This window comes from Myxozyma melibiosi (assembly GCF_037950935.1).
Source record: "Myxozyma melibiosi strain Phaff 52-87 chromosome Unknown BZA70scaffold_12, whole genome shotgun sequence".
NCBI classification, from domain to species: domain Eukaryota; kingdom Fungi; phylum Ascomycota; class Lipomycetes; order Lipomycetales; family Lipomycetaceae; genus Myxozyma; species Myxozyma melibiosi.
This window is the reverse complement of record NW_027042926.1, coordinates 1,235-21,942: the sequence shown is the minus strand read 5'-3', so window position 1 is coordinate 21,942 and position 20,708 is coordinate 1,235. Positions and strand designations below refer to the sequence as shown.

The following is a 20,708-nucleotide window of genomic DNA, read 5'->3' as shown; positions in this document are numbered from 1 at the left end:
TCCTCTCTGAAATGGCTCGCCTTTCGGCCACTGCTCCGACCTACAACGGCAACGGCCGCGGCTTCTCGCCTGCGCAGTCGGGCTTGTCGACCCCCATCTCGTCGACAACCTCCCTCTCGTCGCTCGCCTCCCAAGTCTCTTCAGTCTCCCTCCAGCCTTCGCCCGCTATGGAGGCTCTCAACGCCCTGCAAGCTGCTACCTCTCTCGGAGCTGCTAGATCTATTGCTGGTGATCTTGCTGCTACCATGCTTGAGGCTGGTCCCGCCGCTTTGGTCAGCTATGGGTAAGTTCTATCTCGTTATATCCTCTTTCACCCTTAATCTCTCTTACTAAGATTTTTTCAGTGTTTTGGAGAAAATCAAGTCCATGACCAAGGGCAAGGCATCTACGATCAACAAAGAGGTTGCTCTTCTTGCTTTTACCACTCTTGTCAAGCAGTTCGGCTCCGGTTCCACCGCTGAGGCTTACTTTGTGCCGTACTTCACCCTGCCTTACGACCTTTTGGCTGAAAAGGAGCTCTCCGTTCGGAAGGCCGCCACCCTTGCCGCGGATGTCGTTCTCTCCATCTATCCCGTTGAAGCCTACACCGCTTCGCTTATTCCCCTCCTCAACGCCTACCTCAACTCGACCGCCAAATGGCAGTCGAAGATTGGTGTTTTGCGACTCTATGAAAAGTTTGCCGACCGTATCCCCGCCGACGCTCTTCTCCATGAGTTCGTCAACATCATCCCTGTCATTACAAACCTCATGCACGACATGAAAGCCGACCTCTCGAAGGCTGCTTGCCGGACCATGACGTCTCTTGCAAAGACCATCGACAACCAGGATATCGCAAACAGATTATCCCTGATCGTTGATACCATGGCCAACCCCTCGGCCGTCCCCTCCACCGTCCTTGCTCTTTCTCATGTGACATTTGTTGCTGAGGTCACCGAGCCCGTTTTGGCGATGTTGGTCCCTATTCTTCGAAGAGCTCTCAACCAGGGTGGATCCTCGCAAGATTTGCTCCGTCAGACCGTTATCGTCGTTGAGAACTTGACTCGTCTCGTCAACAACCCCCGTGAGATTCGCGCTTTCCTCCCTGACTTGCTCCCATCTGTCTCCAAGGTCTACAACACTGCCGCCCTGCCTGAGGTTCGTGAGCTAGCCCAGAAGGCGCTCACCGTTTTGGAGGCTGCCGAGAAAGAGACTGGCATTGATCACGTTACTGCTGCTGAGCTCACCGAGACTATCGCTGTCATCGATGTCAAGACTAACCCTGATCCTGATCCGGTTGTTCTTGATTATGTGTCTGGTCTTGTCGTCGTTGACATCAAAACACAGGACTGGGACCGCCTGCCTGAAGTTGTCGTCCCCTACTTTGATGACAAGGAGACTGCTGCAGCGGTTGCTAAGCAGATCATTGCGCACTACGACGCTCTATTTAACCCCCGGGTTGTTGACGACTCTGGTGAGGAAGGTATTGAGATCACCAACGCTCGCTTCTCGCTTGCCTATGGTGGAAAGATGCTTCTTAACAAGACCTACCTCCGTCTTTACAAGGGACACCGTTATGGTCTCTGTGGCCGCAACGGTGCCGGAAAGTCGACCCTTATGCGAGCCATCTCCAAGGGCCAACTTGAGGGCTTCCCTGACAAGAGTGAGCTCCGTACTTGCTTTGTCGAGCACAAGCTCCAAGCTGCGGAAGGTGACATGGACCTTGTGTCGTTCATTGCTAAGGATCCTGAGCTTCAGCACGTTAAGCGTGAGGAGGTCGCTGAGGCTCTCGAGTCGGTCGGATTCGACGAGACTCGTCGTGCTCAAAACGTCGGCGCTCTGTCTGGAGGATGGAAGATGAAGCTCGAGCTTGCTCGTGCTATGCTTATGAGAGCTGATATCCTGCTTCTTGACGAGCCTACTAACCATCTCGACGTTGCCAACGTCAAGTGGCTTGAAGACTACCTCACTACGCACACTGATATCACTTCTCTGATTGTCTCCCACGACTCTGGATTCCTTGACAACGTCTGCACTGATATCATCCACTATGAAGACAAGAAGCTTGTCTACTACAAGGGTAACCTTGCTGACTTTGTGCGTGTCCGTCCCGAGGGCAAGTCTTACTACACTCTCTCGGCTTCCAATATCAAGATGAAGTTCCCTCCCCCTGGAATCTTGGCTGGTGTCAAGTCCAACACCCGTGCTATTCTGCGAATGAACCATGTGACTTACACCTACCCCGGTGCCAGTTCTCCTAACTTGAAGGATGTTTCATGTGCGCTTTCGCTCTCGTCCCGTGTCGCGATCTTGGGAGCCAACGGTGCTGGAAAGTCGACTTTGATCAAGTTGCTCACCGGCGAGTTGATTCCCCAAGTAGGCAAGGTTGAGAAGCACCCCAACCTTCGTATCGGTTACATTGCGCAGCACGCGCTTGCCCATGTCGAGATGCATCTCGAGAAGACGCCTAACCAGTACATCCAGTGGCGTTATGCCAACGGTGATGATCGCGAGGTGCACATGAAGGCTTCGCGCCAGTTGACTGATGAGGACAAGGAACAGATGGCTAAGACCATTGACGGCAAGCATGTCGAGTTCCTGGTCGGTCGCCAGAAGTTGAAGAAGTCGTTGCAGTACGAAGTCAAGTGGGTTGGCATGATTCCCAAGTACAACTCCATGATCAGTCGTGAGCGACTCTTGGAGCTTGGTTTCCAGAAGATGGTTCAGGAGTTTGATGACCACGAGGCTTCCCGTGAGGGTCTTGGATACCGTCAGTTGTCGCCTCCTGTTATCCGCGCGCATTTTGAGGGTGTTGGTCTCGATGGTGACATTGCTGACCACGTCCAGATGGGTGGACTTTCTGGAGGTCAGCTTGTGAAGGTTGTCATTGCAGGTGCCATGTGGAACAACCCCCATTTGCTGGTCCTCGATGAGCCCACTAACTACCTCGACCGTGACTCACTTGGTGGATTGGCTGTTGCGATCAGAGATTGGACTGGAGGTGTCATCATGATTTCTCACAACGAGGAGTTTGTCGGTGCTCTCTGCCCCGAGCAGTGGCACGTTGCGGACGGTCGTGTGACTCACAAGGGAACTGCCGTTGTTGCAAACGACCGTTTCGAGGATTCGTCTGCTGCCCCGTCTGCTGCTCCATCTGAGGCTCCTTCTGAGGAGTCTTCGCGTGCGCCGTCACCTGCCCCTGCGATGACCGCCAGTGTCACTGATGACTCTTCGCCTGCCAACATCAAGATCAAGGCCAAGAAGAAAAAATTGACCAGAAATCAGCTCAAAGAGCGTGACGCTAGACGTCGTCTGCGCCACATCGCCTGGTTGAGTTCTCCCAAGGGTACCCCCCATCCTCCCGATACCGACGATGATGAGTAAGTGTAAGATCGTGAATTGTGCACTATAGAAGGTTTCATAGAAGGAGAGGTTCGAGTTCGTTCGAGAAGAGATTATAGAGAATGGAACGGAAAGGAAAGGAAAGAGAGAGAAAGAGTAAAACCCGTGATCATCTGGCTTTGGTTTGCAAGGTTGTGTTTCGTCTAATTACGGTGGGAATCAAAAAAGTTTCATTGTTTATCATGTTGGGGAAAGAAATCGTCAAAATACGGCATGGTCAGGATCAAAGGTTTTCAATTTATTTTTTTATTCTTTTTCATGGTTTTATTTTATCTCTTTATAACTGCTCGGTTTATTTCGTTTTGCTCTGCGTTGCGTGCCAGTTTCAGTTTTTTTGTTTCTAAATTTTTTATTCTAGTTTATAGTGTTTCTTGCTTTTGTTTTTCGATTTGGTTGTCTGTTATAATATGTATGCTTTACTATAGATTTAATAAGCGGTACATGAATAATTCTCCCTTGATCAAGTCAAGCTGAGCTTCGCCTCCTCCTCAACGCTGATCTCCTTTCCATCAAGAGTCTTTTCAGTCTCCTTGACGAGCTCACGCATGTAATCGAGATATTCCTCTTTGCCAATGATGCTTACAGTGTTGATTCCCATCGTCATGTGAGGGTAGCTACCGATCTTTATATCTTTGTCGTCAGCTCTAGCCTGCATTTCAGTGAGAAAATGAGCAATCTCCGACTCTGATTTTTTGGTAGTGACCAGTAACCGATGTTTCCGCTGCGACTCCGGAATGCGCGGGATGATCTGCGGCAGCAGGCCTTTCAGAAGGCCATTGAATAGCTGGGGGATGCCCGGGAAGATGTAGATCTTGCTCATAACGCATACCACAGGAACCCAAGAGTTCTCGACCGTGTAGGTGATTTCTGTTTCGGTCGCGTCTTTGCCGCATGGCAAGGTAGCCATGCGCATCTGTGCTTTGACTGCCTCGGTGTCGCTGGGGTCAATCTTGCGACGCCCGAGTCGTTTCATTCGCTCAACTGTCTCTTCGTGAAGAACGAGAGGGAGTTCGAAAGCCTTTGCAACTATGTTTAGAAGACAAGTCAGCGCTCTGTGATAGTCAATCAGTGAATATTTTCCGTTGTTGTTACATACCTGACTGGTATGTGATATCATCATGAGTTGGTCCGATTCCTATGCTATGTATTAGTACATTCAAGGATTTTTCAAAGCCTCTATATAGTTCCACACACCTCCCGTAGTCACGACGAAATCATAGTTCGCGGCCAATTGTCTGCAAGCCTCCGCAATCTCGTCTTCCTCATCGCCAATGACCAAAACCTTTTTCAGGTCTAATCCGATTTCAAAGCACAGCTTTGCAAAAGAGTAAGAGTTTGAATCTCTAATTTTGCCATTCAATACCTCGTCACCGATAATCTAAAGAAACCCAAGTTGTTAGACCGACGTGGAAGTATGGGATATGCTGAGAAGCAACGCAGGCTTACGAGACATGCGGCGGTTGACAGTTTGTGTGTAGCCATCGTTGCTCTGAAAGTTGAAAAAGCTTTATTTGCAAAGTTATACGATGATAAAGTAGTGATGTATCGTCTAGCACTGCTGAGCCAATTCATAAGAGATAATAATAAGCTGATGTGTAAAGATATTTGTGGGGAAGAAATAGGTTTGGCATGATGAGCATTTATCGTGCGGCTTATTTTCGGCAGTCTCGATAAGGACGTCCTGAGCCATAACAAAATACGAAAATGACAGTGGTCAGACACTGCGCAGGGAGCAGATTACACAGTGAGATCGATCTCAATAGCGGCGGAGAACTTCTTTTTACAAAATTGCTGTTAAAGACTTTATTGGAAGATGGACAAAAGCAAGAAGCTAAGAGGCAGAGAAGTACATCCTACTAAATAAATAGATATCGAATCCATCAACAGAGCAGAAGACAGTCAGCGGGTATTAACGGTTCCATCAAAGACTAATGACTCGGCTTTTCATCTGACTTCCAGAGCCACCCAAATACCCCCAACGAAGTATTCCACTGATCAAAAATACTAACCAGAGCAGTAGCAAGTACCAGTTCGGCTGATAGCTGAGTTTCGTCAAATTTCAGCTCCCAGATGCGAGAACCTATTCGGCGCGCAGAGCCGATTCTATTACGAATCTCAGGCTCAGATTGAGACGATTTTGCAATCACCTGTTCCAGAAATCGCTCTTTCCCTGTCCACTGATACGTTCTACCATCCGGAAGGATAAACATGCGATAGGTCTCGTCTCCGTCAACAGCATGAGTTAGAGATACCACACTTGGTTCTGGTAGTGCAGGACTGATATTGTGAAATACAATCTCGCTGTGTAATCCTTGAATGCGAATCGTTGCAAAGGGACGAGTCTCTTGGCCCCGCAGTAGGGTATACACCAGCCCTTTCGGCTCAATATTGGAAGACAAGGTATCAGAAGGCAAGGACGGCTGCTGCATAAATCTAAATACTCTTGCACCAGGTCGGGTGTAGACGTTCAAAACTCTGTCATTGTATCGAAACTGGGGTCGGATACAAAACGAGGTCAGACCGGACTGCGGCAGCTCGCGGATCAGGGGTTGACTTCCAATATCTGGGTTGACGAGCTGATTACAGGCATACAAAGTAAACAGAGATGCGGCTGCAAAAACGACAGGTCCTGCAATGGGAAGAAGGAAGTAAGGTAGAGACATTTCAAGAAAACAGGCCGATCTTAACACACAAAAGGGATTATGATTCGGGCTGTCTATAGCAGCTACTCAACGTCTTCCGTACCCTAGATATAGACGATTAAGCAATGTTAGCATTCAACAAATAAGAGGCAGAAAAGGGCAATCTGTTATTACAAGGATAAGTATATGGATATAAGTTATATACAATGTACACAAAATATGTGTGTAGTCAAGTCAAGTCAAGGGCCGAGCAGGCGTTTAGCCTTTTCATAAAATTTCCCGCCGCACGCTCGGCGCATCCCACCGTTCATCATAGATAGTTCAACTTAATGACTACTCAACTCTTAGTCCGCAGATTTCCAGTCAATTTCAACCTGCTAAGCAGAATAACTAACGTCTTAGCTTAGCGGGATAACAGATCATGGCAAATGCTGGCAAGTCTCAGTCCAAGGACCATGACCGCTGCCGACATGCTGACCGCTGCCGACATGCTGACCGCTGCCGACATGCTGACCGCCGCTGATGCTGACAAGCCGACGACTGTTGTATACGAAGGGGTTTGTGGCACTGTTTATGACTCGACAATCAGAGTATTTAAGATGCAGCAAAGGCGAGTTTAGGACTGGATAACTCAGAAGTCGTGGTCAGATACAATAGATAAGATGGCAGAGGCTGGATTGGATATTACGCCATCGCGTCCCTTGAGTATGTTTCCTTACGTTCACTTATGGCATCGGACTCTTGCTAACAGCCTTATCATCTTATCAGGCTTTTTGGAGCAGTACTTCGTCAACCGATGCTTGTTGGACTTTTATCGCAGTGTTGTGGTATGGGTGCAGTATGAACACGAAATCACGAGTGAATCACTCTACACTGCTCTCACGAAGTTAGTGCTCGACAATTCAGCACTATGCTGCAGGATCTCATTGTCTCCGGACAAGAAATCACAGCGAGTCGCGATGCTGAAAGAAATCGATCTTGCTGATCTTGTCAGTTTCGAGGAAGGCGATGAAAGCACTGAGTCGCTAGAGAGACTGCTGATGCACAACCATGACAAAAAAACCGAGTATACCGACGACAGCAAGCCTCTCTGGAGACTCGTGGTTTATAATATGCGTTACGTGCTTTTTGTCTTTGACCACTCCGTATTTGACGGGATGTCGGGGAGACTTTTCGTCAGCAAGCTATCTGAGCTGTTGCAGAATTCCTCAGTGCCGTCTGATTCTACGGTTCCATCTACGGTAGTTAGCGTTCCTGCAGATATGACCCCGCCTCCCCGGTTTGAGGAATTGACAAAGATGGATCCACCACTATTTTATGTTTTGAAAGCTCTTTCAGCAGAGTTTGCCCCGAAATGGCTATTCCCGAAGAAAGACCCTCGCAATGCATCGGTATACGCACCCATGTTTCATCCTGTCGCCGATTATAAAGTGAGGCTGCGGACGTTTTCGACCGAGGAGTCAGAGAAGCTGCTGGCGATGACCAGGAAGCACAACACCACGATCACGGCTTTATTAGCATCAACACTTTGCACAGCACTCAATCAAACTATTGAAGGCTCTCGCGATCTAGAGGTCCGGATACCCGTCAACGGACGACGGTTTATAGAGAAATCCACCGATATTCCGGACCCAAGCGGTTTGATTGGACCTTACATCGGCCAGTTCCGTTGCATTGTTGATCGCTCGACAGGATTTTCTTGGGAAAGCGTGAAAAAGTTTGGAGACGACTTAAAGAACGGTACGACGATCGAGACAATATATGCGCCAGCGATGGTCAAGTATCTAGGTGGGAAGATACAAGAGTGGCTGCTCAAAAAGGTGGGCACTGAGCGCGATTCTGATGTTGAAATCTCAAATATTGGTGCAGCATCATTTCCCGACGGTGTAGTGGCGTGTGGATTCTCGCAGCCACATGGATTTACTAATCCTCCGGCAGAAATAAACGCAGCAGCCGTGAAGGGAGGACGGTTGACATTAACGTTTGTCTCTGCTGATAGCGTTCTAGGGGAAGGAAAAAGCGAGTTGATTTGGAGCAGGTTTCAGGAGATGGTAGAGAGCATCATTGGATTACAGGCGTGATAATCTACGCATAATAGAATGCTTTATGATGTTTGCATCAAAAGTTTTCTCAGAGAGTGTACATTACTGAAAAGAAATCTAAACACCTTCAACAAAGAGGGTGGTGATGAACCCACAATCTTCGATAAATTCAAATGAACACAGCACCTAGCTGAGACAGACAAAAAGACAGTGGAGACACAGACAGAACAAGGACAGAAGAATGCATCAGACTTTGAATCTAACGGTGAGGTTCGAGTCTGATTTAAAGAAGAGGCCGCCCACACCTAGGCTAGTACTCCATTGATCGAGGATGCTGACGAGTGCAGTGGAGAATATAACAGCTGGATCGAGGTCAGTGTTGCTATCAAAGCTCAATTGCCATGTGCGTGTGCCAACGCGGGCTGCTTTTGCAATGGGATCCTGAGTGTCCACAGGAGGTGCGACTGGCTGTGGGGACGAAGACGAGGACTGAGAAGGACAGTGGACGCGGTGGAGGGAGTAATCACTGGTCCACTGATAAGCGACGCAGTTTGGCATGATAAACATACGCGAACTATAGGTCTTGCCGACCACATGCCTGACGGTTAAGACGGCAAGAGGGTCGTAATCATCGTCTGCGGGGGAGGCATTGCCGTGAAACAGGATATGGCTCTTGAGTCCGCCGATGTAGATGGTAGAGACGGGGCGGTGGGTACAATCCAGCATAGAGTAAAGGACAGCACAACGCATACCAGAGGCCGATGGAACGTGCCGCACGAAGGAGTATACGAGGGAGCCGTCTGCCGCATGGACGCGGATGAGCTTATTATGGCTACGAAACTGGGGGCGCAAGGAAAAAGTAAGGAGACGGCCGGCACTGGAATTGTCAGCTTCGGCAACAGCAGGATCAGCGGCGGATGTGGTCGAATGAGAAGCGGAGAGAGGCCGGCCAGGCAGGGAATGGAGGCTGTTTCGGCGACGCAGATCGAGCGCTATGACGTCGTCGGGGGAGCGGCTGGAGGCGCTGCGGCTGCGGGCGGTGCAGAGAAAGGCAGCCGTAAGAGCTATCACGGCCGAGGCACCGGAGACCAGAACAGGCGTGGCCATACTATGATTGGCCTCGAGGGGATGGGAGGGGTGCGCGCGGAAAAAAATAGAATGGCGGAGTCGCGTTTGTTGTGGATTTGTGGTTTGTGACTCGGGCCAGAGGGCAGGTAGCACAAAGTAGGGTTTAATCTGTGCCGTGCGGCGGGGTTCCAGAAGGCGGAAGCTTCGATTTTGCCAGGGTCTTTCGTCATCGTCGGTTTCGTGTCACCTTCGGCGGGATCCTCGACAGTTGAGCTCATCTTGCATGCCGAATGACGAAATCGAGGAATCTCGGGGTATAAATAGAGGCCTCTTTCCCTCGTTCTCCTTTTTTTGATCATACTCACCTCTTACACCTCAATTTTATAAAAACCTCCTCAAACACACACAATCTCAACAATGGGTCTCTTTTCTTCTTCTGACGATGGTATGTCGGCCCTGATCTCTCTCTCCCGCAGTCTCCTTTACTAACTGCTCTGAATAGACGACCGTCGCGAGTCGAACAACTCCAGCTACGGAGGACGCGACAACGACTCCTCCTCCTACGGATCATCTGGACGCGACAACAACGACTCTTACGGCTCATCCGGACGCGACTCTGACTCGTATGGTTCAAACAAGTCCAGCGGCTTCGGTGGGTCTGACTCTTATGGATCGTCTGGCAACTCTGGCAACTCGGACTCTTACGGCTCGTCCGGCCGCGACTCTGACTCGTATGGATCGTCTGGACGCGGAGGCAACGACTCTTTTGGATCTTCTGGTAACTCGGACTCTTACGGCTCGTCCGGCCGCGACTCTGACTCGTATGGATCGTCTGGACGCGGAGGCAACGACTCTTTTGGATCTTCTGGTAACTCGGACTCATACGGCTCGTCTGGCCGCGACTCTGACTCCTATGGATCGTCTGGACGTGGAGGCAATGACTCCTACGGCTCTTCCGGCCAGGACTCTTCCGGCCAGGACTCTTCCTATGGATCGTCCGGTCGCGACAACGACTCCTACGGATCGTCCGGCCGTGACAACGACTCTTACGGATCGTCTGGCCGTGGCGGCAACGACTCGTCTTTTGGCTCGTCTGGCCGCGACTCAGATTCGTACGGCAGCGGAGAGTCAGAAAACTCTGGCCGGGGAGGTGGCTTTGGATTCTAAAGTGCGGAGTCGGAATATTTCACCACAGTAACAGTAACAAGAACACATGTTTAGTCAATTGAGTTCACCGAAAATAAATTGATCAAAGTTTTAAATCTCTGTTTTTGCTCTTAGACGGTAACTGGATGGCTGATCCCGCTGCAAGATGAACCTGTCCCTCAGCCGGACCTTTCAGGTTACTGAGGTTTAAACTTAGTTGTGTCACATCCTGCACGGGACTCTACATCGAAAATTAGCCAGGGGCACTTTATACCGCAAATAACGTCATAGCTATCATCAATACGTGAAAGCCGAGCTGAAATAGACAACTTGCAATACACGTCATCACTTCATGTTATTAGTAAATAGATTCTGTCTGGAATCGGTGATCATCCCAGACATCTCTGCGCTGTGGGAGAATAGAAGCGCGCAGATTCAGCCGTGAGTGTCAGTAATTATCATCGTGCGCCACTCTGCCCGTGGGCTAGCAGTGAGTCTCAGACCCTAACTAATCTAAGCTACTCTGGCCCTTTAGTGTAATCTAGTTCCCCTAATAGAAAGTAGACAGCAATGCACGGAGCAGCGGCAAGTAACAAGAGGCATTTACTGAGATTGCTTCTGCAATGATTCTGGTCACGATCGCATCACTGATCAGTGACCACCGATCACAATCACTATTCGTAAGGCGTTGGTGTTTCAGAGCCAAGTCACATTGGCAAGACAAAGTCCTCGAGGTGCTCAGTTAAAATTAGGCAGCTATCTACTCTAACAACTCTCTCTACTTCACCCAATCAATAAGTTGCTTCGCCAAATCGTAGATGCTCTGCTCCAGCGAGATATACTCGATTCCCATATCCTTAATTGACTTCGTGTTGTCCGTCGAGAAAAACTCCTTCTCTTCGCTCTCGTCCGGGATGGTAGGCACCTTACCCTCAAGCTCGGGGAAGGCTTTGCGAAGATATATGCAGATCTGCTCCCAAGTGATGTTTCCTGCCGATACGAGATAACGCTGGTTGTCAGTCACCGGATTATCGAGCGCCAGCACATGGGCCATGGCCACGTTGCGAACGTCCACCCAAACCGGGACACGAGTCGGAGGAATGGTCTTTCCTTCGACTTTCATCAGGCTGTAAACGACCGAGCTTGAAGTGTTGATAGTCTCTGGAGAAACGTCATGAAGCATAGGTCCACTGTGTTAGAAAAAGATGTTAGTACGGCAATTCAGTCTTAACCAGAAGCCGGGTTTCCAGCCATCACAAAGTCACTTACAGAATCATAGGAGGGGTAATAGTGGTGAGCGGGAAACTAGGTTTCTCCTTCTCCATAAAATCCCAAGCAGCCTTCTCTGAGAACGCCTTGCTGGCACAGTACGTGAAGTGAGGATCCAGTGTGCACGCCTCCTCCCAAGTAGCCTACGACCACAATCATTGAGTTAGACTGACTGAATACTCCCAACAAAAAGAAATTGAACAGATGTCATACCGGGTTCCACTGAGTCTCATCATAAACATGGCCAGGTCGTGCTCCTTTGCTATAATCCTGAATAGCAGCAAAACTGGAAGTAATCACAACCTTCTTGACCTGAGGACCATACTTGTTCACAGAGGCCAGAATGTTGGTTGTCCCCTTGATTGCGGGATCGAGCATGTCTTTGACGGGATCATTGATCTTGAAATGGAATGGAGACGCAGTGTGAACGACGTAGTCGACTCCCTTGACTGCCTCATCGAATGCAGTGGGCTCACTCATATCAGGGACCAAGATAAAGGTCAAATCCTTGTTTGGATAGAGAGACTTTAGATAATCGGCCTTTTCCTGAAAGCGAACAGTTGCAACGACGGAGTAGTCTTTCTCCAGCAAGTAACGGAGAACCCATCCCGCTAGGAATCCGGAAGCACCAGTCAACAAAACTTTGGCCATATTGTGTATCGTGCTTTATTTTGCAGAAGTATACCTTCAGCCGTTATTAAAATCATTGGACTCCTCCATACTTATATAGGTCGTAGAAATGAGGGGTAGTCCAGGCTGGTTGCTGGAGACCCACCGTCATAAGCCGACTCGTGCCTCTTCGATCCGGGAATATGTTGTCCCATCGACGACGCACAGATCAAAAATTACAAAGCGGTTACTTAATCATGTGGGACTGGGTGATTTTTTCTAGGGTTTGCACACACTCGCTCGCTCGGCAGGCAAACCTAGTTCAGCCCATATTCCATTCGATCTCGGTCAGATATGAAATTCTGACGGTACGCAGCCCAAGGTTAGCCGGATACTGCACTGCAAACCAGCCAAGCATGTATATAGAAAGTACTCGCTGATGTGCATAAGTGATTAGAGGGGTTTTGAAGCCGTCGACGCAACGCTGCTCGATCCAGAGGATATGCGCAGTCAGCAGATAGAGGTTCTGGCCTGCATTTCACAGATGAGGGGAGAGGAGACGGAAATACATTAATCTCGGGGGTCCGTAGACTTAAAGTAAGAATTCTGAAGGATTGACGGGACATGTCAGCAGAGAGGGGATTAAACTGCGATCGGGAGACATTTGTGGAGAAGTAGAAAGCCGCGCCCCAAAGCGTCGGCCGGTTGTCGGCGGCAAGTGTAGTCTAGGAGCTGGTTAGGAATAACAGTTGCACCAAGACTAGATATATATTGTGCCTGCTTTTTGGATACCAAACAAGTACATGCTATTACTCTAGTGAAAGGGAGAAAACCGCAGTGGATGCTGGGATACGCGATGCGAGTCGAATAGGGCAATGGACGAGCAACAAACTGTAAGCCGCACGCGCATGCTCTTCCTGTTTTGCACCCTGAACCGCCTTCAGCAGTTAATTTTTCGTCTTCCCCGCCTTTTCTCTCACAATAGCAACCCCAGCGGTGACAAACTCAGCTAGTCAAGGGCGACCGTTACCAGCATTATCGCACTCAGCGGCAAGTCATCTACATGATCCAGCAATTACCGTCGCGGGTTTCGATGGCATCTGCTGCTGGAGTCTGCCAAACATGACGATCACAACAGCGCCATCATTATAAATACCGTTCCAGGTCAACAGAGGAAGACAATGAAAGATCCCTGCCGACTCACTCTTCTCCTTATCACTCCAAAACGATGACTGTCTCAGAAATCAAGAAGCTCAAAGTCGGAGTTGCTGGCTTGGGCCGTATGGGCCAGCGTCATGCTTTACATTACTACAACCTTGTCGCTCGCGCTGAGCTCGTCGCCGTTTGCACTATCATGCCCCACGAGATGGTTTGGGCGAAGGAGAACCTCCTCAACGTTGCAGTCTACGACAAATATGATGATATGTTGAATCATCCCGGCATTGAAGCCGTGGTCGTCTCTACGTCGGCTGCTGTGCATGGTGAACAGATCCTCAAGGCCATCGCAGCCGATAAGCATTGCCTATCTGAGAAGCCGCTCGCTCACAACACCGACGAGGTATTTATTCTTTGTCCAGTATATCTGTTAAGTTTGTCGAGACAGGATCTAACTCAAGTTGTTTAACAGTGCAATCAAATTATCACAGAAGCCGCCAAAAAGCCCTACTTGAAAATCCTCTGCGGATTCTCACGCCGTTTTGATGTTTCCTACCGCGATGCAAAGGCAAAGGTCGATTCTGGACTTATTGGAAAGCCCACGGTTTTCAAGTCTCAGACCGGAGATCACTGGCTCAAATCCTTCTACAAAGGCTACGCAATGACAATGGGTGGTCTATGGATGGACATGGGTATTCACGACACCGATCTTATGTTTTGGTTTTTTGGGCACGATGCAAAGATCAAATCCATTTCGTCGTCTGCTACTTGCGTCGTTGTTCCAGAACTCAAAGATGCAGGTGTGAAGGATAACACGATTGCCATTATCGAGTTCTACGATGAGCGATTCGCCTGCCTTTTCATTTCATCAATGCTGCCTGCTGGTCAGGAGGATACTTGTGAGATCATGGGTCCGGAGGGTAAACTCACGATTAATGTCGAACCCCAGGCTAATTTCGTTCGCATTCACGACTCAACTGGCATTAGAAAAGAAGTGCCTCCCACCTACTTTGAGCGGTTTAGAGAAGCCTTCGTGACTGAAGCCATTGAGTTTGCTGATGCGTGCTTGGATGACAAGCCTCTTCCTATTACTTTGCAGGCTGCCGCTCGTGCAGTTGAGACTGTACTGCTCCTTCAGGAGGCCTTGGATTCTGGCGAGAAGATCTACTTTGACAGGAATGGGCAACGGGTTGCAAAGCCGACTGCTTAAGATAGAGTGAGATCGCGAATAGCTTGAAGAAGCAATATAAATGGAACGAATATAAATAAACATTGAATAGAACTCCTATATGCCTCCACCCTTTATCATAAAGCAAAAGAGAATAAAAAAACTCATCCAACCATTTGACGCTATATTTAGACCATCAGATTGCCAAAGGGCTGACTCTGTTTCAGCTCATTAACAAGAGTATCAACGTTACTCAAATATTTGCTAAGCATTTTCTGTTTTTCTTCTGTCGTCCTAACTTGCAGATTCGTATATAAAACAGACTCGCTATCATTATCAACATTGCTGGGTGTGATCGTGATTGAGGAAGATACTGAATTTGCCGAGCCCTTGATGTGAACTGGGGTAGCGTTTTGGGGTTCAGGAATCAGATAGAAAAAGAGAAACTCCAGGATTTTCAGCTTCACTTCTTTGTCTGTACTTTTGCGCTTGAAAAGTGTGCAAATTGTAGCTAGACCCTCCAAGGATTCGAAAGTCTAGATTTTCACAAATAGTCAGCATATGTAATGTCTTTAACTGTGTTCAGAAAGTACATACCCTTATATTTTGCCATTCCTCCACAAGAGCACAAACCAGAGCGCTTACGGTAGCACCCTGAACTGATGCGGGTAGCTGAGAATCGAGTAGATCGATCAGAATCGTCATGTGAACTTCGCGCACAAACACTCGTCGGCTTGGTCGATGGATCAGCAGCACACCTTGTAAAATTTCAAGAGCTGAGACTATTAGGATTGACGACAGTTCGTCTAGATAATGAAACCAGTTAGTAATTCTCCTTCAGTTATAGAAAAAAACCAGTATTGCTCACTATTCTCCTGGCCCAGAAGTTTCTCTAGACAAGACAAGAGACGTAGACAGACTGTTTGCAATACGACTATTGGTCAGTGTCACGCTATGACTATAATCTTTGAAAAGAGCAACATATAAACAATACCGTTCCATTCAAATCCGTCCTGTAGTCGCAGGAATTCACGATACGCCGGGTCGTCCGCTACTCGCGTATCAATCGCAGAGGTCTTGTCTTTCAGTTGTGTATTATCATCTTCGCCTCCTGAGCTATTGATCGGCCTGCACAATTGTGCTAGCAAGCCTTCGATATGACGAAGACCCCGTCGAACTAATGACGGATCAGAGGAAGACAGTTGATCAAAAGCCGAAGAAAGAAGCAATTCCATATTATCTTGAGCAAACCAGAGCGATGCGTGAAATTCTATCTGTATCGGTCACTCTCTGCCTGTTTAGCCGTGAATATTATCGCTTCGGACCTGAGCTCTATAGATCGAAATATTGGCCTGCGTCTGATAAGAGTGAATATATGGAGAAGTGATGAGGATCTGTGATCCGTTAGTAGGGATGCACACAATAATTTGTTTGTTTGCGTAGTGATGTCATATGTCTGTGGCGTTGCCTTGGCAACACACGCATGAATGCGCTTGGCTGTACCAGAGGGTAACCTCCCACCAATTCCTCCTCGCTATGTCTTGAGTCATCGCCGCTGCTAAACATTATGATACACCATTGCAGATTCCGAGTAGTGGTAGTTGGATGCTTTGATACGGATAGCGGGAACGAGTCTTAGACTATATCGGTGGCTGTTATATTGCCGCTGCTCACAGCTAGACTCCAATGTAACGCATCTCATCTACCGGTTACGTTTCTGTTCCAACGACAATCTACGGTAGTAATAGAGCAGCTTGGAACAACATTGCAGGCACCATGATGTGTATTGGCGGTGACTTGTGGCCCACGTTAAGTCTATCCAGACCATGGTATCTCTCCGATACACGAACCGAAGATGATTTGCAAAAAAAGGTTAATACATGGAGACCTCGAAAGTATCATGAACTGCGCTCTGTAGTTCTCAGATTTTCCGCGCATCTCCAGCACGTGTGCTCCACTACCAAGAAAATGATGGGGAACATCCTGTAGAGTAGAGTCTTGCGTACATAAAATCCATGATATTCGCCTCTCCAAAGTACTCCCGTGTCGGTAGCTGGCTGTATCATAGTTATCAATTTATAAGTAGTACCGGATAGTCGATCATACTTGGCTTCGTTAGATGCGAGCTTGGTATTTCGGATTACTTAAAGCTAGAAGTAGCTGGTTATAACTGAACACTAATCATATACAAAGGTTCCGGAAGAAGAGAGAGAGAAGATCAGGAGAGCTTATAAGTTACTCGGGCATGGTATCTGAGTGTATTCAGTTGTTCTTCCTTTGCGATAAGAGAGGCATTTTCGAGAGGCATTTTCAAGGAAAGATTATGGTACAAAGGCAGACCATGCCTGGGCGTCAGACAAAGCTGGACCGAGCGGAATAAGAGCTCTGAGCGCTCACTCGCTGCACAACGCTGCTGCCTAGTATATGTCGAATCAGACGGTCTTCAAATCTATCTAGATTCACTGGCAACGCGTCCGTCCGTATCGAGCTGGGCTAGACACTCTAGATGTATCTATTTTACTATCTGTAGTAGCATTGTAAAATGTCTAGTCCTGCAAACTGTCAACTGCTCGGCTTATCTTACTGACCAGAGGTGACTTTCAAACTCTAAGCAATGAGCCCCTCGTCAGTGCTCTTATCGCGCCCTAGCCGAGAAGCCTTATCTACATAACAACGCTCAGGGCATATGACACCAACCCTCACTACTACTAGAGCTGTACCTTATCTTCGAGTTAGCATCTTATAATAACAATCAAACACATTACCATCATGGCGATGATTGATAAGGATTCGTTCCAGCTGCTAGCGGCAGCTAGGACTTACGCACATGGTAGTCAATCAGTCCATGTCACCTAGATTAAATTGAAGCTAAGATAAGCTCCATCAAAGAGCGCAAGCGTCCCAAAAACCTGATAAGACTCCTCCGTTATCCGTCGCTCGTACCAGGGTGCAACAAAGTTTTGTGGAAATACTCTGACTCTCAGGTTTGTCTCGAGGGATTTTTAAAGATGCTATTGCACCACGACCAAGGGATCTGACGCTCACTTATAAAGCAGAAACCCCTCTCTCATATTTCAAAGCTACTTCCAGCAGTTCTTGAGCTTTTTTGTCGCATCCGAGTGATCGAAAGTCACAAAAGGAAGATTGCTATACGGTATGGACAGTGCTTAAGAGCGTGGGGTCTCTGATCAGTCTACTAACATCTGCTTTGATAGATGGAGGACACAGACTACGAAAAGAAGGAAGCTATAGTGAGCGTCGTCACTACAGATGACGATGTCTTGAACTCGGAAAAAGGTGAAGTGGTTATTGAAACCACACCGGTAATTGACATCGAGGAAAGAGAGAAAGTCATCTACCGACTTACCGCCGTTCATCTTGGTGGAGAGAACGAGACAGTTTTTGATAAGGGTGCGGAATACCTTTTCGACAAGATGTCTACCCTTCCTGTGGACGAGGGCGTTCAAATCCTCAAAGACACTGTCAAGGAGCACTTACGAGACGAAAACTTTCCAGCAGTCGATATGGATCGTATTGTTGAGCTTCTCAAAGGACCAGAGCACTATCAAGGTGGAGATCGCGACGCTTACGAACTTGATGTCAAGATCGAGGCAGCATTGATCAAATACCACTCGCCATATCCAGAAGTCCGCGCTGTCTGTGATCCTTTTGATGAGCCTACAGCTGAGATAGAAACAATTCGCATGTACTTTCTTGGCATTTGCTGGGTAGCTCTTGGCTCTTTCATCAACCAGTTCTTCAGTCAGCGTCAGCCGGCGCTTTCCATTACCTCTCAAGCCTGCCAGATCCTCTTATATTTCTGTGGAGAGTTTCTAGCTCGCGTGCTACCAGACAAGGGGTTTACACTATTTGGCCACTACTATAGCCTTAATCCTGGTCCATGGACTCATAAAGAACAAGTATGTCGTCTTTATAAGTTTCTTGTCTTTGATGGTAACTGTACTAACGCTTATATGCAGATGCTAGCTACACTGATGGTGAACGTGGCAAGTGCAGCTGCACCTGTAGGATCCGCTCTCCTGGTCCTTCGCATGCCAATGTTTTTCAATCTTCAGTACGTTAGGTTTGGGTTCATGATGCTACTCAATCTGGCGACTCTCTTTTTGGGATTTGGAATCGCTGGTGTTGTTCGCCGCTTTGTTATTTATCCCGTGAAAGCAGTTTGGCCAACTGTGCTTCCAACTCTCGCTCTGAACCGGGCACTCCTGATTCCTGAAAAGCGTGCCGTTATCAATGGCTGGACAATCTCCAAATACCGCTTTTTCATGTGGGTCATGTGTGCTTCTTTCCTTTGGTACTTTTTTCCAGCCTACATCTTCAAAGCGTTGAGCTATTTCAACTGGATTACATGGATTGCACCTAACAACTTCAATCTTGCTGTTATCTGCGGTTCTTACCTTGGCCTAGGGTTCAATCCTATAACCACATTTGACTGGTCGATTATCAACTATACCAAGCCTCTTGTCGTACCTTTCTTCTCCATATTGAACAACTACATTGGAGTCTTTGTCGGCGCTTTTATTGTGCTTGCGATGTATTGGACAAACTACAGCTATACTGCGTACTTGCCAATCAACAGCAATGCAGTTTGGGATAATACTGGATCTAGCTACAATGCTTCCAGAGTGGCAATCAATAACGAATTTTACGAGACTGGTTACAAGGAATACTCACCGCCTTTCACTTCTGCTGGATATATTCTTACAAACGGCGCTGCTCTTGGAATTCATACTCTTGCTTTGGCATACATCTTGCTTACAGAGTACAAGATGCTATGGGGTGCTCTCAAGGATTTTTATCTACAGTTGAGACATCGCGGTCGTTCAAATTTTGCATCTTACACCGATCCTCATACAAGAATGATGGCAAAATACCCCGAGGTTCCTGATTGGTGGTATCTGCTTGTTCTTCTTTTATCGTTTGCCTGCGCTGTTGGAGCCTGTGCCGGCTATCCTACCAACACACCTGTATGGGCTCTAGTTATCGTGATCATCATCTGCAGTGTGATGCTGATTCCTAGCGCCATTATTGCATCGGTCACGGGATACGAGCTGGGATTTGCCAACCTGATCTTCATTATTATCGGCTACATGCTTCCTGGAAATGGAATCGCAAATATGATTTTACGTCAATTTGGATGGGATATGGATCAGCAGACGGAAAGTTTTGTTTCCGACTTGAAAATGGGCCACTATGTCAAACTGCCTCCTAGAGCCATGTTCCGGGTTCAGATGCTGGCAGTACTAGTACAAGCTTTCATGACGGTTGCTATTCTGAACTTTAGCGTGGACTCAATCAACGATTTCTGCAGTATCACACAGCCCGATCATTTTACTTGTGCGTACCCAAGAAGTTTATACGCCGAGGGAATCCTGTACGGTATCGTTGGGCCTCGCAGAATGTTCAATCATCTCTATCCTGTGGTGAAGTATACGTTTCTGATCTGCTTCGTTGCCGTCTTCCCATTCTGGCTTCTTAAATTGAAGTTTCCCCGCGCGATGTTATATGTTCATCCGGTACTTCTTCTCAATGGCTTATCGAAATGGGGTCAAGCGTATAATCTTTCCGAATATACTCCTGGACTTATTGCCGGTTTCTTTTTCAACTACTGGATAAAGAGACGCTACGTTAATTGGTGGACCAAATACAACTATGTGCTTACTTCAGGGTTGTCGGCTGGTCTAGCATTTGGTGGAATGTTTATCTTCCTGACTTTACAGTACACAGGCACTTCCTTAAGCTGGTGGGGCAACTCTGTGAGCAGTGCAGGAATTGACGGCGCATCATCTGCTGCAAAGCTTCAGGTTCCGGAGGGCACGAAGTTTGGGCCTACTACATGGGACTAATAACTTAGCGCAAGAGAGGTGCGCTCAATGGAAATGGTCGAATGATACTGATATGTGGCGGATCGGCTGATGATTAGTACACTGTTGGAGCACACTTGGCCCTCACTAGAATTGCATAACTGCGCAGCAGCTTTTGCTACTCTACAATCCATCTCCCCGCGTCTTCCCTCCAAAACCACAGGCGCCTGCCACTATAATCCTCTACAATCCGCCCCATTCAATCCCAATCATCTTCCCTCTTATTTATTATCTTCCGACACCCCGCCACCAATCCCGAAACCTTAAAAAAGTCTTCACCAATCCCACTCTTGGTCTACGCACCATACTTACTCAACCGACGATCCGTCTCAACTTACCATACTTA

General features: G+C 47.9%; 10 protein-coding genes across 10 annotated transcripts; 5 read left to right on the top strand and 5 right to left on the bottom strand.

Annotated features, from left to right (window-relative positions):
- Positions 1-11: 11 nt before the first annotated feature.
- BZA70DRAFT_260115 (P-loop containing nucleoside triphosphate hydrolase protein) lies at positions 12-3,789 on the top strand (the record flags this gene model as incomplete). The annotated part of the gene is made up of 3 exons (XM_064910874.1): positions 12-258; positions 335-3,149; positions 3,192-3,789. The coding sequence occupies 3 exons, from the start codon at positions 12-14 to the stop codon at positions 3,358-3,360; spliced, it is 3,231 nt and encodes a 1,076-aa protein (XP_064766293.1). The 3' UTR covers positions 3,361-3,789.
- Positions 3,790-5,054, bottom strand: BZA70DRAFT_283239 (MoaB/Mog domain-containing protein). Its single transcript, XM_064913406.1, has 4 exons — positions 4,825-5,054; positions 4,573-4,756; positions 4,475-4,513; positions 3,790-4,404 (listed from the first exon to the last, which is right to left on the bottom strand). The coding sequence occupies exons 1-4, from the start codon at positions 4,948-4,950 to the stop codon at positions 3,839-3,841; spliced, it is 915 nt and encodes a 304-aa protein (XP_064766292.1). The 5' UTR covers positions 4,951-5,054; the 3' UTR covers positions 3,790-3,838.
- Positions 5,055-5,120: 66 nt separating this feature from the next.
- BZA70DRAFT_283237 (uncharacterized protein) lies at positions 5,121-6,240 on the bottom strand. The gene is made up of 2 exons (XM_064913405.1): positions 6,195-6,240; positions 5,121-6,124 (listed from the first exon to the last, which is right to left on the bottom strand). Exon 2 carries the CDS (start codon positions 6,039-6,041, stop codon positions 5,307-5,309), a length of 735 nt encoding a protein of 244 aa, XP_064766291.1. The 5' UTR covers positions 6,042-6,124; positions 6,195-6,240; the 3' UTR covers positions 5,121-5,306.
- A 122-nt stretch (positions 6,241-6,362) lies between these two features.
- On the top strand, positions 6,363-8,205 carry BZA70DRAFT_73195 (alcohol acetyltransferase). The gene is made up of 2 exons (XM_064915368.1): positions 6,363-6,725; positions 6,789-8,205. Exons 1-2 carry the CDS (start codon positions 6,683-6,685, stop codon positions 8,099-8,101), a joined length of 1,356 nt encoding a protein of 451 aa, XP_064766290.1. The 5' UTR covers positions 6,363-6,682; the 3' UTR covers positions 8,102-8,205.
- On the bottom strand, positions 8,205-9,462 carry BZA70DRAFT_73157 (uncharacterized protein). Its single transcript, XM_064915366.1, has one exon. The coding sequence runs from the start codon at positions 9,167-9,169 to the stop codon at positions 8,309-8,311; it is 861 nt and encodes a 286-aa protein (XP_064766289.1). The 5' UTR covers positions 9,170-9,462; the 3' UTR covers positions 8,205-8,308.
- An 85-nt stretch (positions 9,463-9,547) lies between these two features.
- BZA70DRAFT_291291 (uncharacterized protein) lies at positions 9,548-10,297 on the top strand (the record flags this gene model as incomplete). The annotated part of the gene is made up of 2 exons (XM_064914283.1): positions 9,548-9,575; positions 9,633-10,297. The coding sequence occupies 2 exons, from the start codon at positions 9,548-9,550 to the stop codon at positions 10,295-10,297; spliced, it is 693 nt and encodes a 230-aa protein (XP_064766288.1).
- Positions 10,298-10,691: 394 nt separating this feature from the next.
- On the bottom strand, positions 10,692-12,336 carry BZA70DRAFT_73155 (uncharacterized protein). The gene is made up of 3 exons (XM_064915365.1): positions 11,759-12,336; positions 11,546-11,688; positions 10,692-11,466 (listed from the first exon to the last, which is right to left on the bottom strand). Exons 1-3 carry the CDS (start codon positions 12,194-12,196, stop codon positions 11,055-11,057), a joined length of 993 nt encoding a protein of 330 aa, XP_064766287.1. The 5' UTR covers positions 12,197-12,336; the 3' UTR covers positions 10,692-11,054.
- Positions 12,337-12,977: 641 nt separating this feature from the next.
- BZA70DRAFT_283226 (uncharacterized protein) lies at positions 12,978-14,588 on the top strand. The gene is made up of 2 exons (XM_064913404.1): positions 12,978-13,712; positions 13,782-14,588. Exons 1-2 carry the CDS (start codon positions 13,383-13,385, stop codon positions 14,517-14,519), a joined length of 1,068 nt encoding a protein of 355 aa, XP_064766286.1. The 5' UTR covers positions 12,978-13,382; the 3' UTR covers positions 14,520-14,588.
- BZA70DRAFT_283225 (cell division protein Cdc14) lies at positions 14,589-15,960 on the bottom strand. Its single transcript, XM_064913403.1, has 4 exons — positions 15,472-15,960; positions 15,346-15,396; positions 15,075-15,283; positions 14,589-15,013 (listed from the first exon to the last, which is right to left on the bottom strand). Exons 1-4 carry the CDS (start codon positions 15,710-15,712, stop codon positions 14,666-14,668), a joined length of 849 nt encoding a protein of 282 aa, XP_064766285.1. The 5' UTR covers positions 15,713-15,960; the 3' UTR covers positions 14,589-14,665.
- A 1,559-nt stretch (positions 15,961-17,519) lies between these two features.
- BZA70DRAFT_250719 (OPT oligopeptide transporter protein-domain-containing protein) lies at positions 17,520-20,501 on the top strand. Its single transcript, XM_064910701.1, has 3 exons — positions 17,520-17,631; positions 17,693-18,397; positions 18,458-20,501. The coding sequence occupies exons 2-3, from the start codon at positions 17,693-17,695 to the stop codon at positions 20,342-20,344; spliced, it is 2,592 nt and encodes an 863-aa protein (XP_064766284.1). The 5' UTR covers positions 17,520-17,631; the 3' UTR covers positions 20,345-20,501.
- Positions 20,502-20,708: the final 207 nt, after the last annotated feature.

Bases quoted from the DNA above. Each gene is read 5' to 3' on its own strand.
- BZA70DRAFT_283239 (XM_064913406.1), bottom strand. From the start codon at position 4,950: ATGAATTGGCTCAGCAGTGCTAGACGATACATCACTACTTTATCATCG. The intron at 4,514-4,572 runs GTGTGTGGAACT...TACATAGCATAG, and splicing joins TTTCGTCGTGACTACGGGAG to GAATCGGACCAACTCATGAT. The intron at 4,405-4,474 runs GTATGTAACAAC...TTCTAAACATAG, and splicing joins TGATATCACATACCAGTCAG to TTGCAAAGGCTTTCGAACTC.
- BZA70DRAFT_283237 (XM_064913405.1), bottom strand. From the start codon at position 6,041: ATGTCTCTACCTTACTTCCTTCTTCCCATTGCAGGACCTGTCGTTTTT.
- BZA70DRAFT_73195 (XM_064915368.1), top strand. From the start codon at position 6,683: ATGGCAGAGGCTGGATTGGATATTACGCCATCGCGTCCCTTGA. The intron at 6,726-6,788 runs GTATGTTTCCTT...TCATCTTATCAG, and splicing joins TACGCCATCGCGTCCCTTGA to GCTTTTTGGAGCAGTACTTC.
- BZA70DRAFT_73157 (XM_064915366.1), bottom strand. From the start codon at position 9,169: ATGGCCACGCCTGTTCTGGTCTCCGGTGCCTCGGCCGTGATAGCTCTT.
- BZA70DRAFT_73155 (XM_064915365.1), bottom strand. From the start codon at position 12,196: ATGGCCAAAGTTTTGTTGACTGGTGCTTCCGGATTCCTAGCGGGATGG. The intron at 11,689-11,758 runs GTATGACATCTG...TTGTGGTCGTAG, and splicing joins ATGAGACTCAGTGGAACCCG to GCTACTTGGGAGGAGGCGTG. The intron at 11,467-11,545 runs GTAAGTGACTTT...TTTCTAACACAG, and splicing joins ATTACCCCTCCTATGATTCT to TGGACCTATGCTTCATGACG.
- BZA70DRAFT_283226 (XM_064913404.1), top strand. From the start codon at position 13,383: ATGACTGTCTCAGAAATCAAGAAGCTCAAAGTCGGAGTTGCTGGCTTG. The intron at 13,713-13,781 runs GTATTTATTCTT...GTTGTTTAACAG, and splicing joins TCGCTCACAACACCGACGAG to TGCAATCAAATTATCACAGA.
- BZA70DRAFT_283225 (XM_064913403.1), bottom strand. From the start codon at position 15,712: ATGGAATTGCTTCTTTCTTCGGCTTTTGATCAACTGTCTTCCTCTGAT. The intron at 15,284-15,345 runs GTGAGCAATACT...TTCATTATCTAG, and splicing joins ACTTCTGGGCCAGGAGAATA to ACGAACTGTCGTCAATCCTA. The intron at 15,014-15,074 runs GTATGTACTTTC...GTGAAAATCTAG, and splicing joins AGGAATGGCAAAATATAAGG to ACTTTCGAATCCTTGGAGGG.
- BZA70DRAFT_250719 (XM_064910701.1), top strand. From the start codon at position 17,693: ATGGAGGACACAGACTACGAAAAGAAGGAAGCTATAGTGAGCGTCGTC. The intron at 18,398-18,457 runs GTATGTCGTCTT...GCTTATATGCAG, and splicing joins CATGGACTCATAAAGAACAA to ATGCTAGCTACACTGATGGT.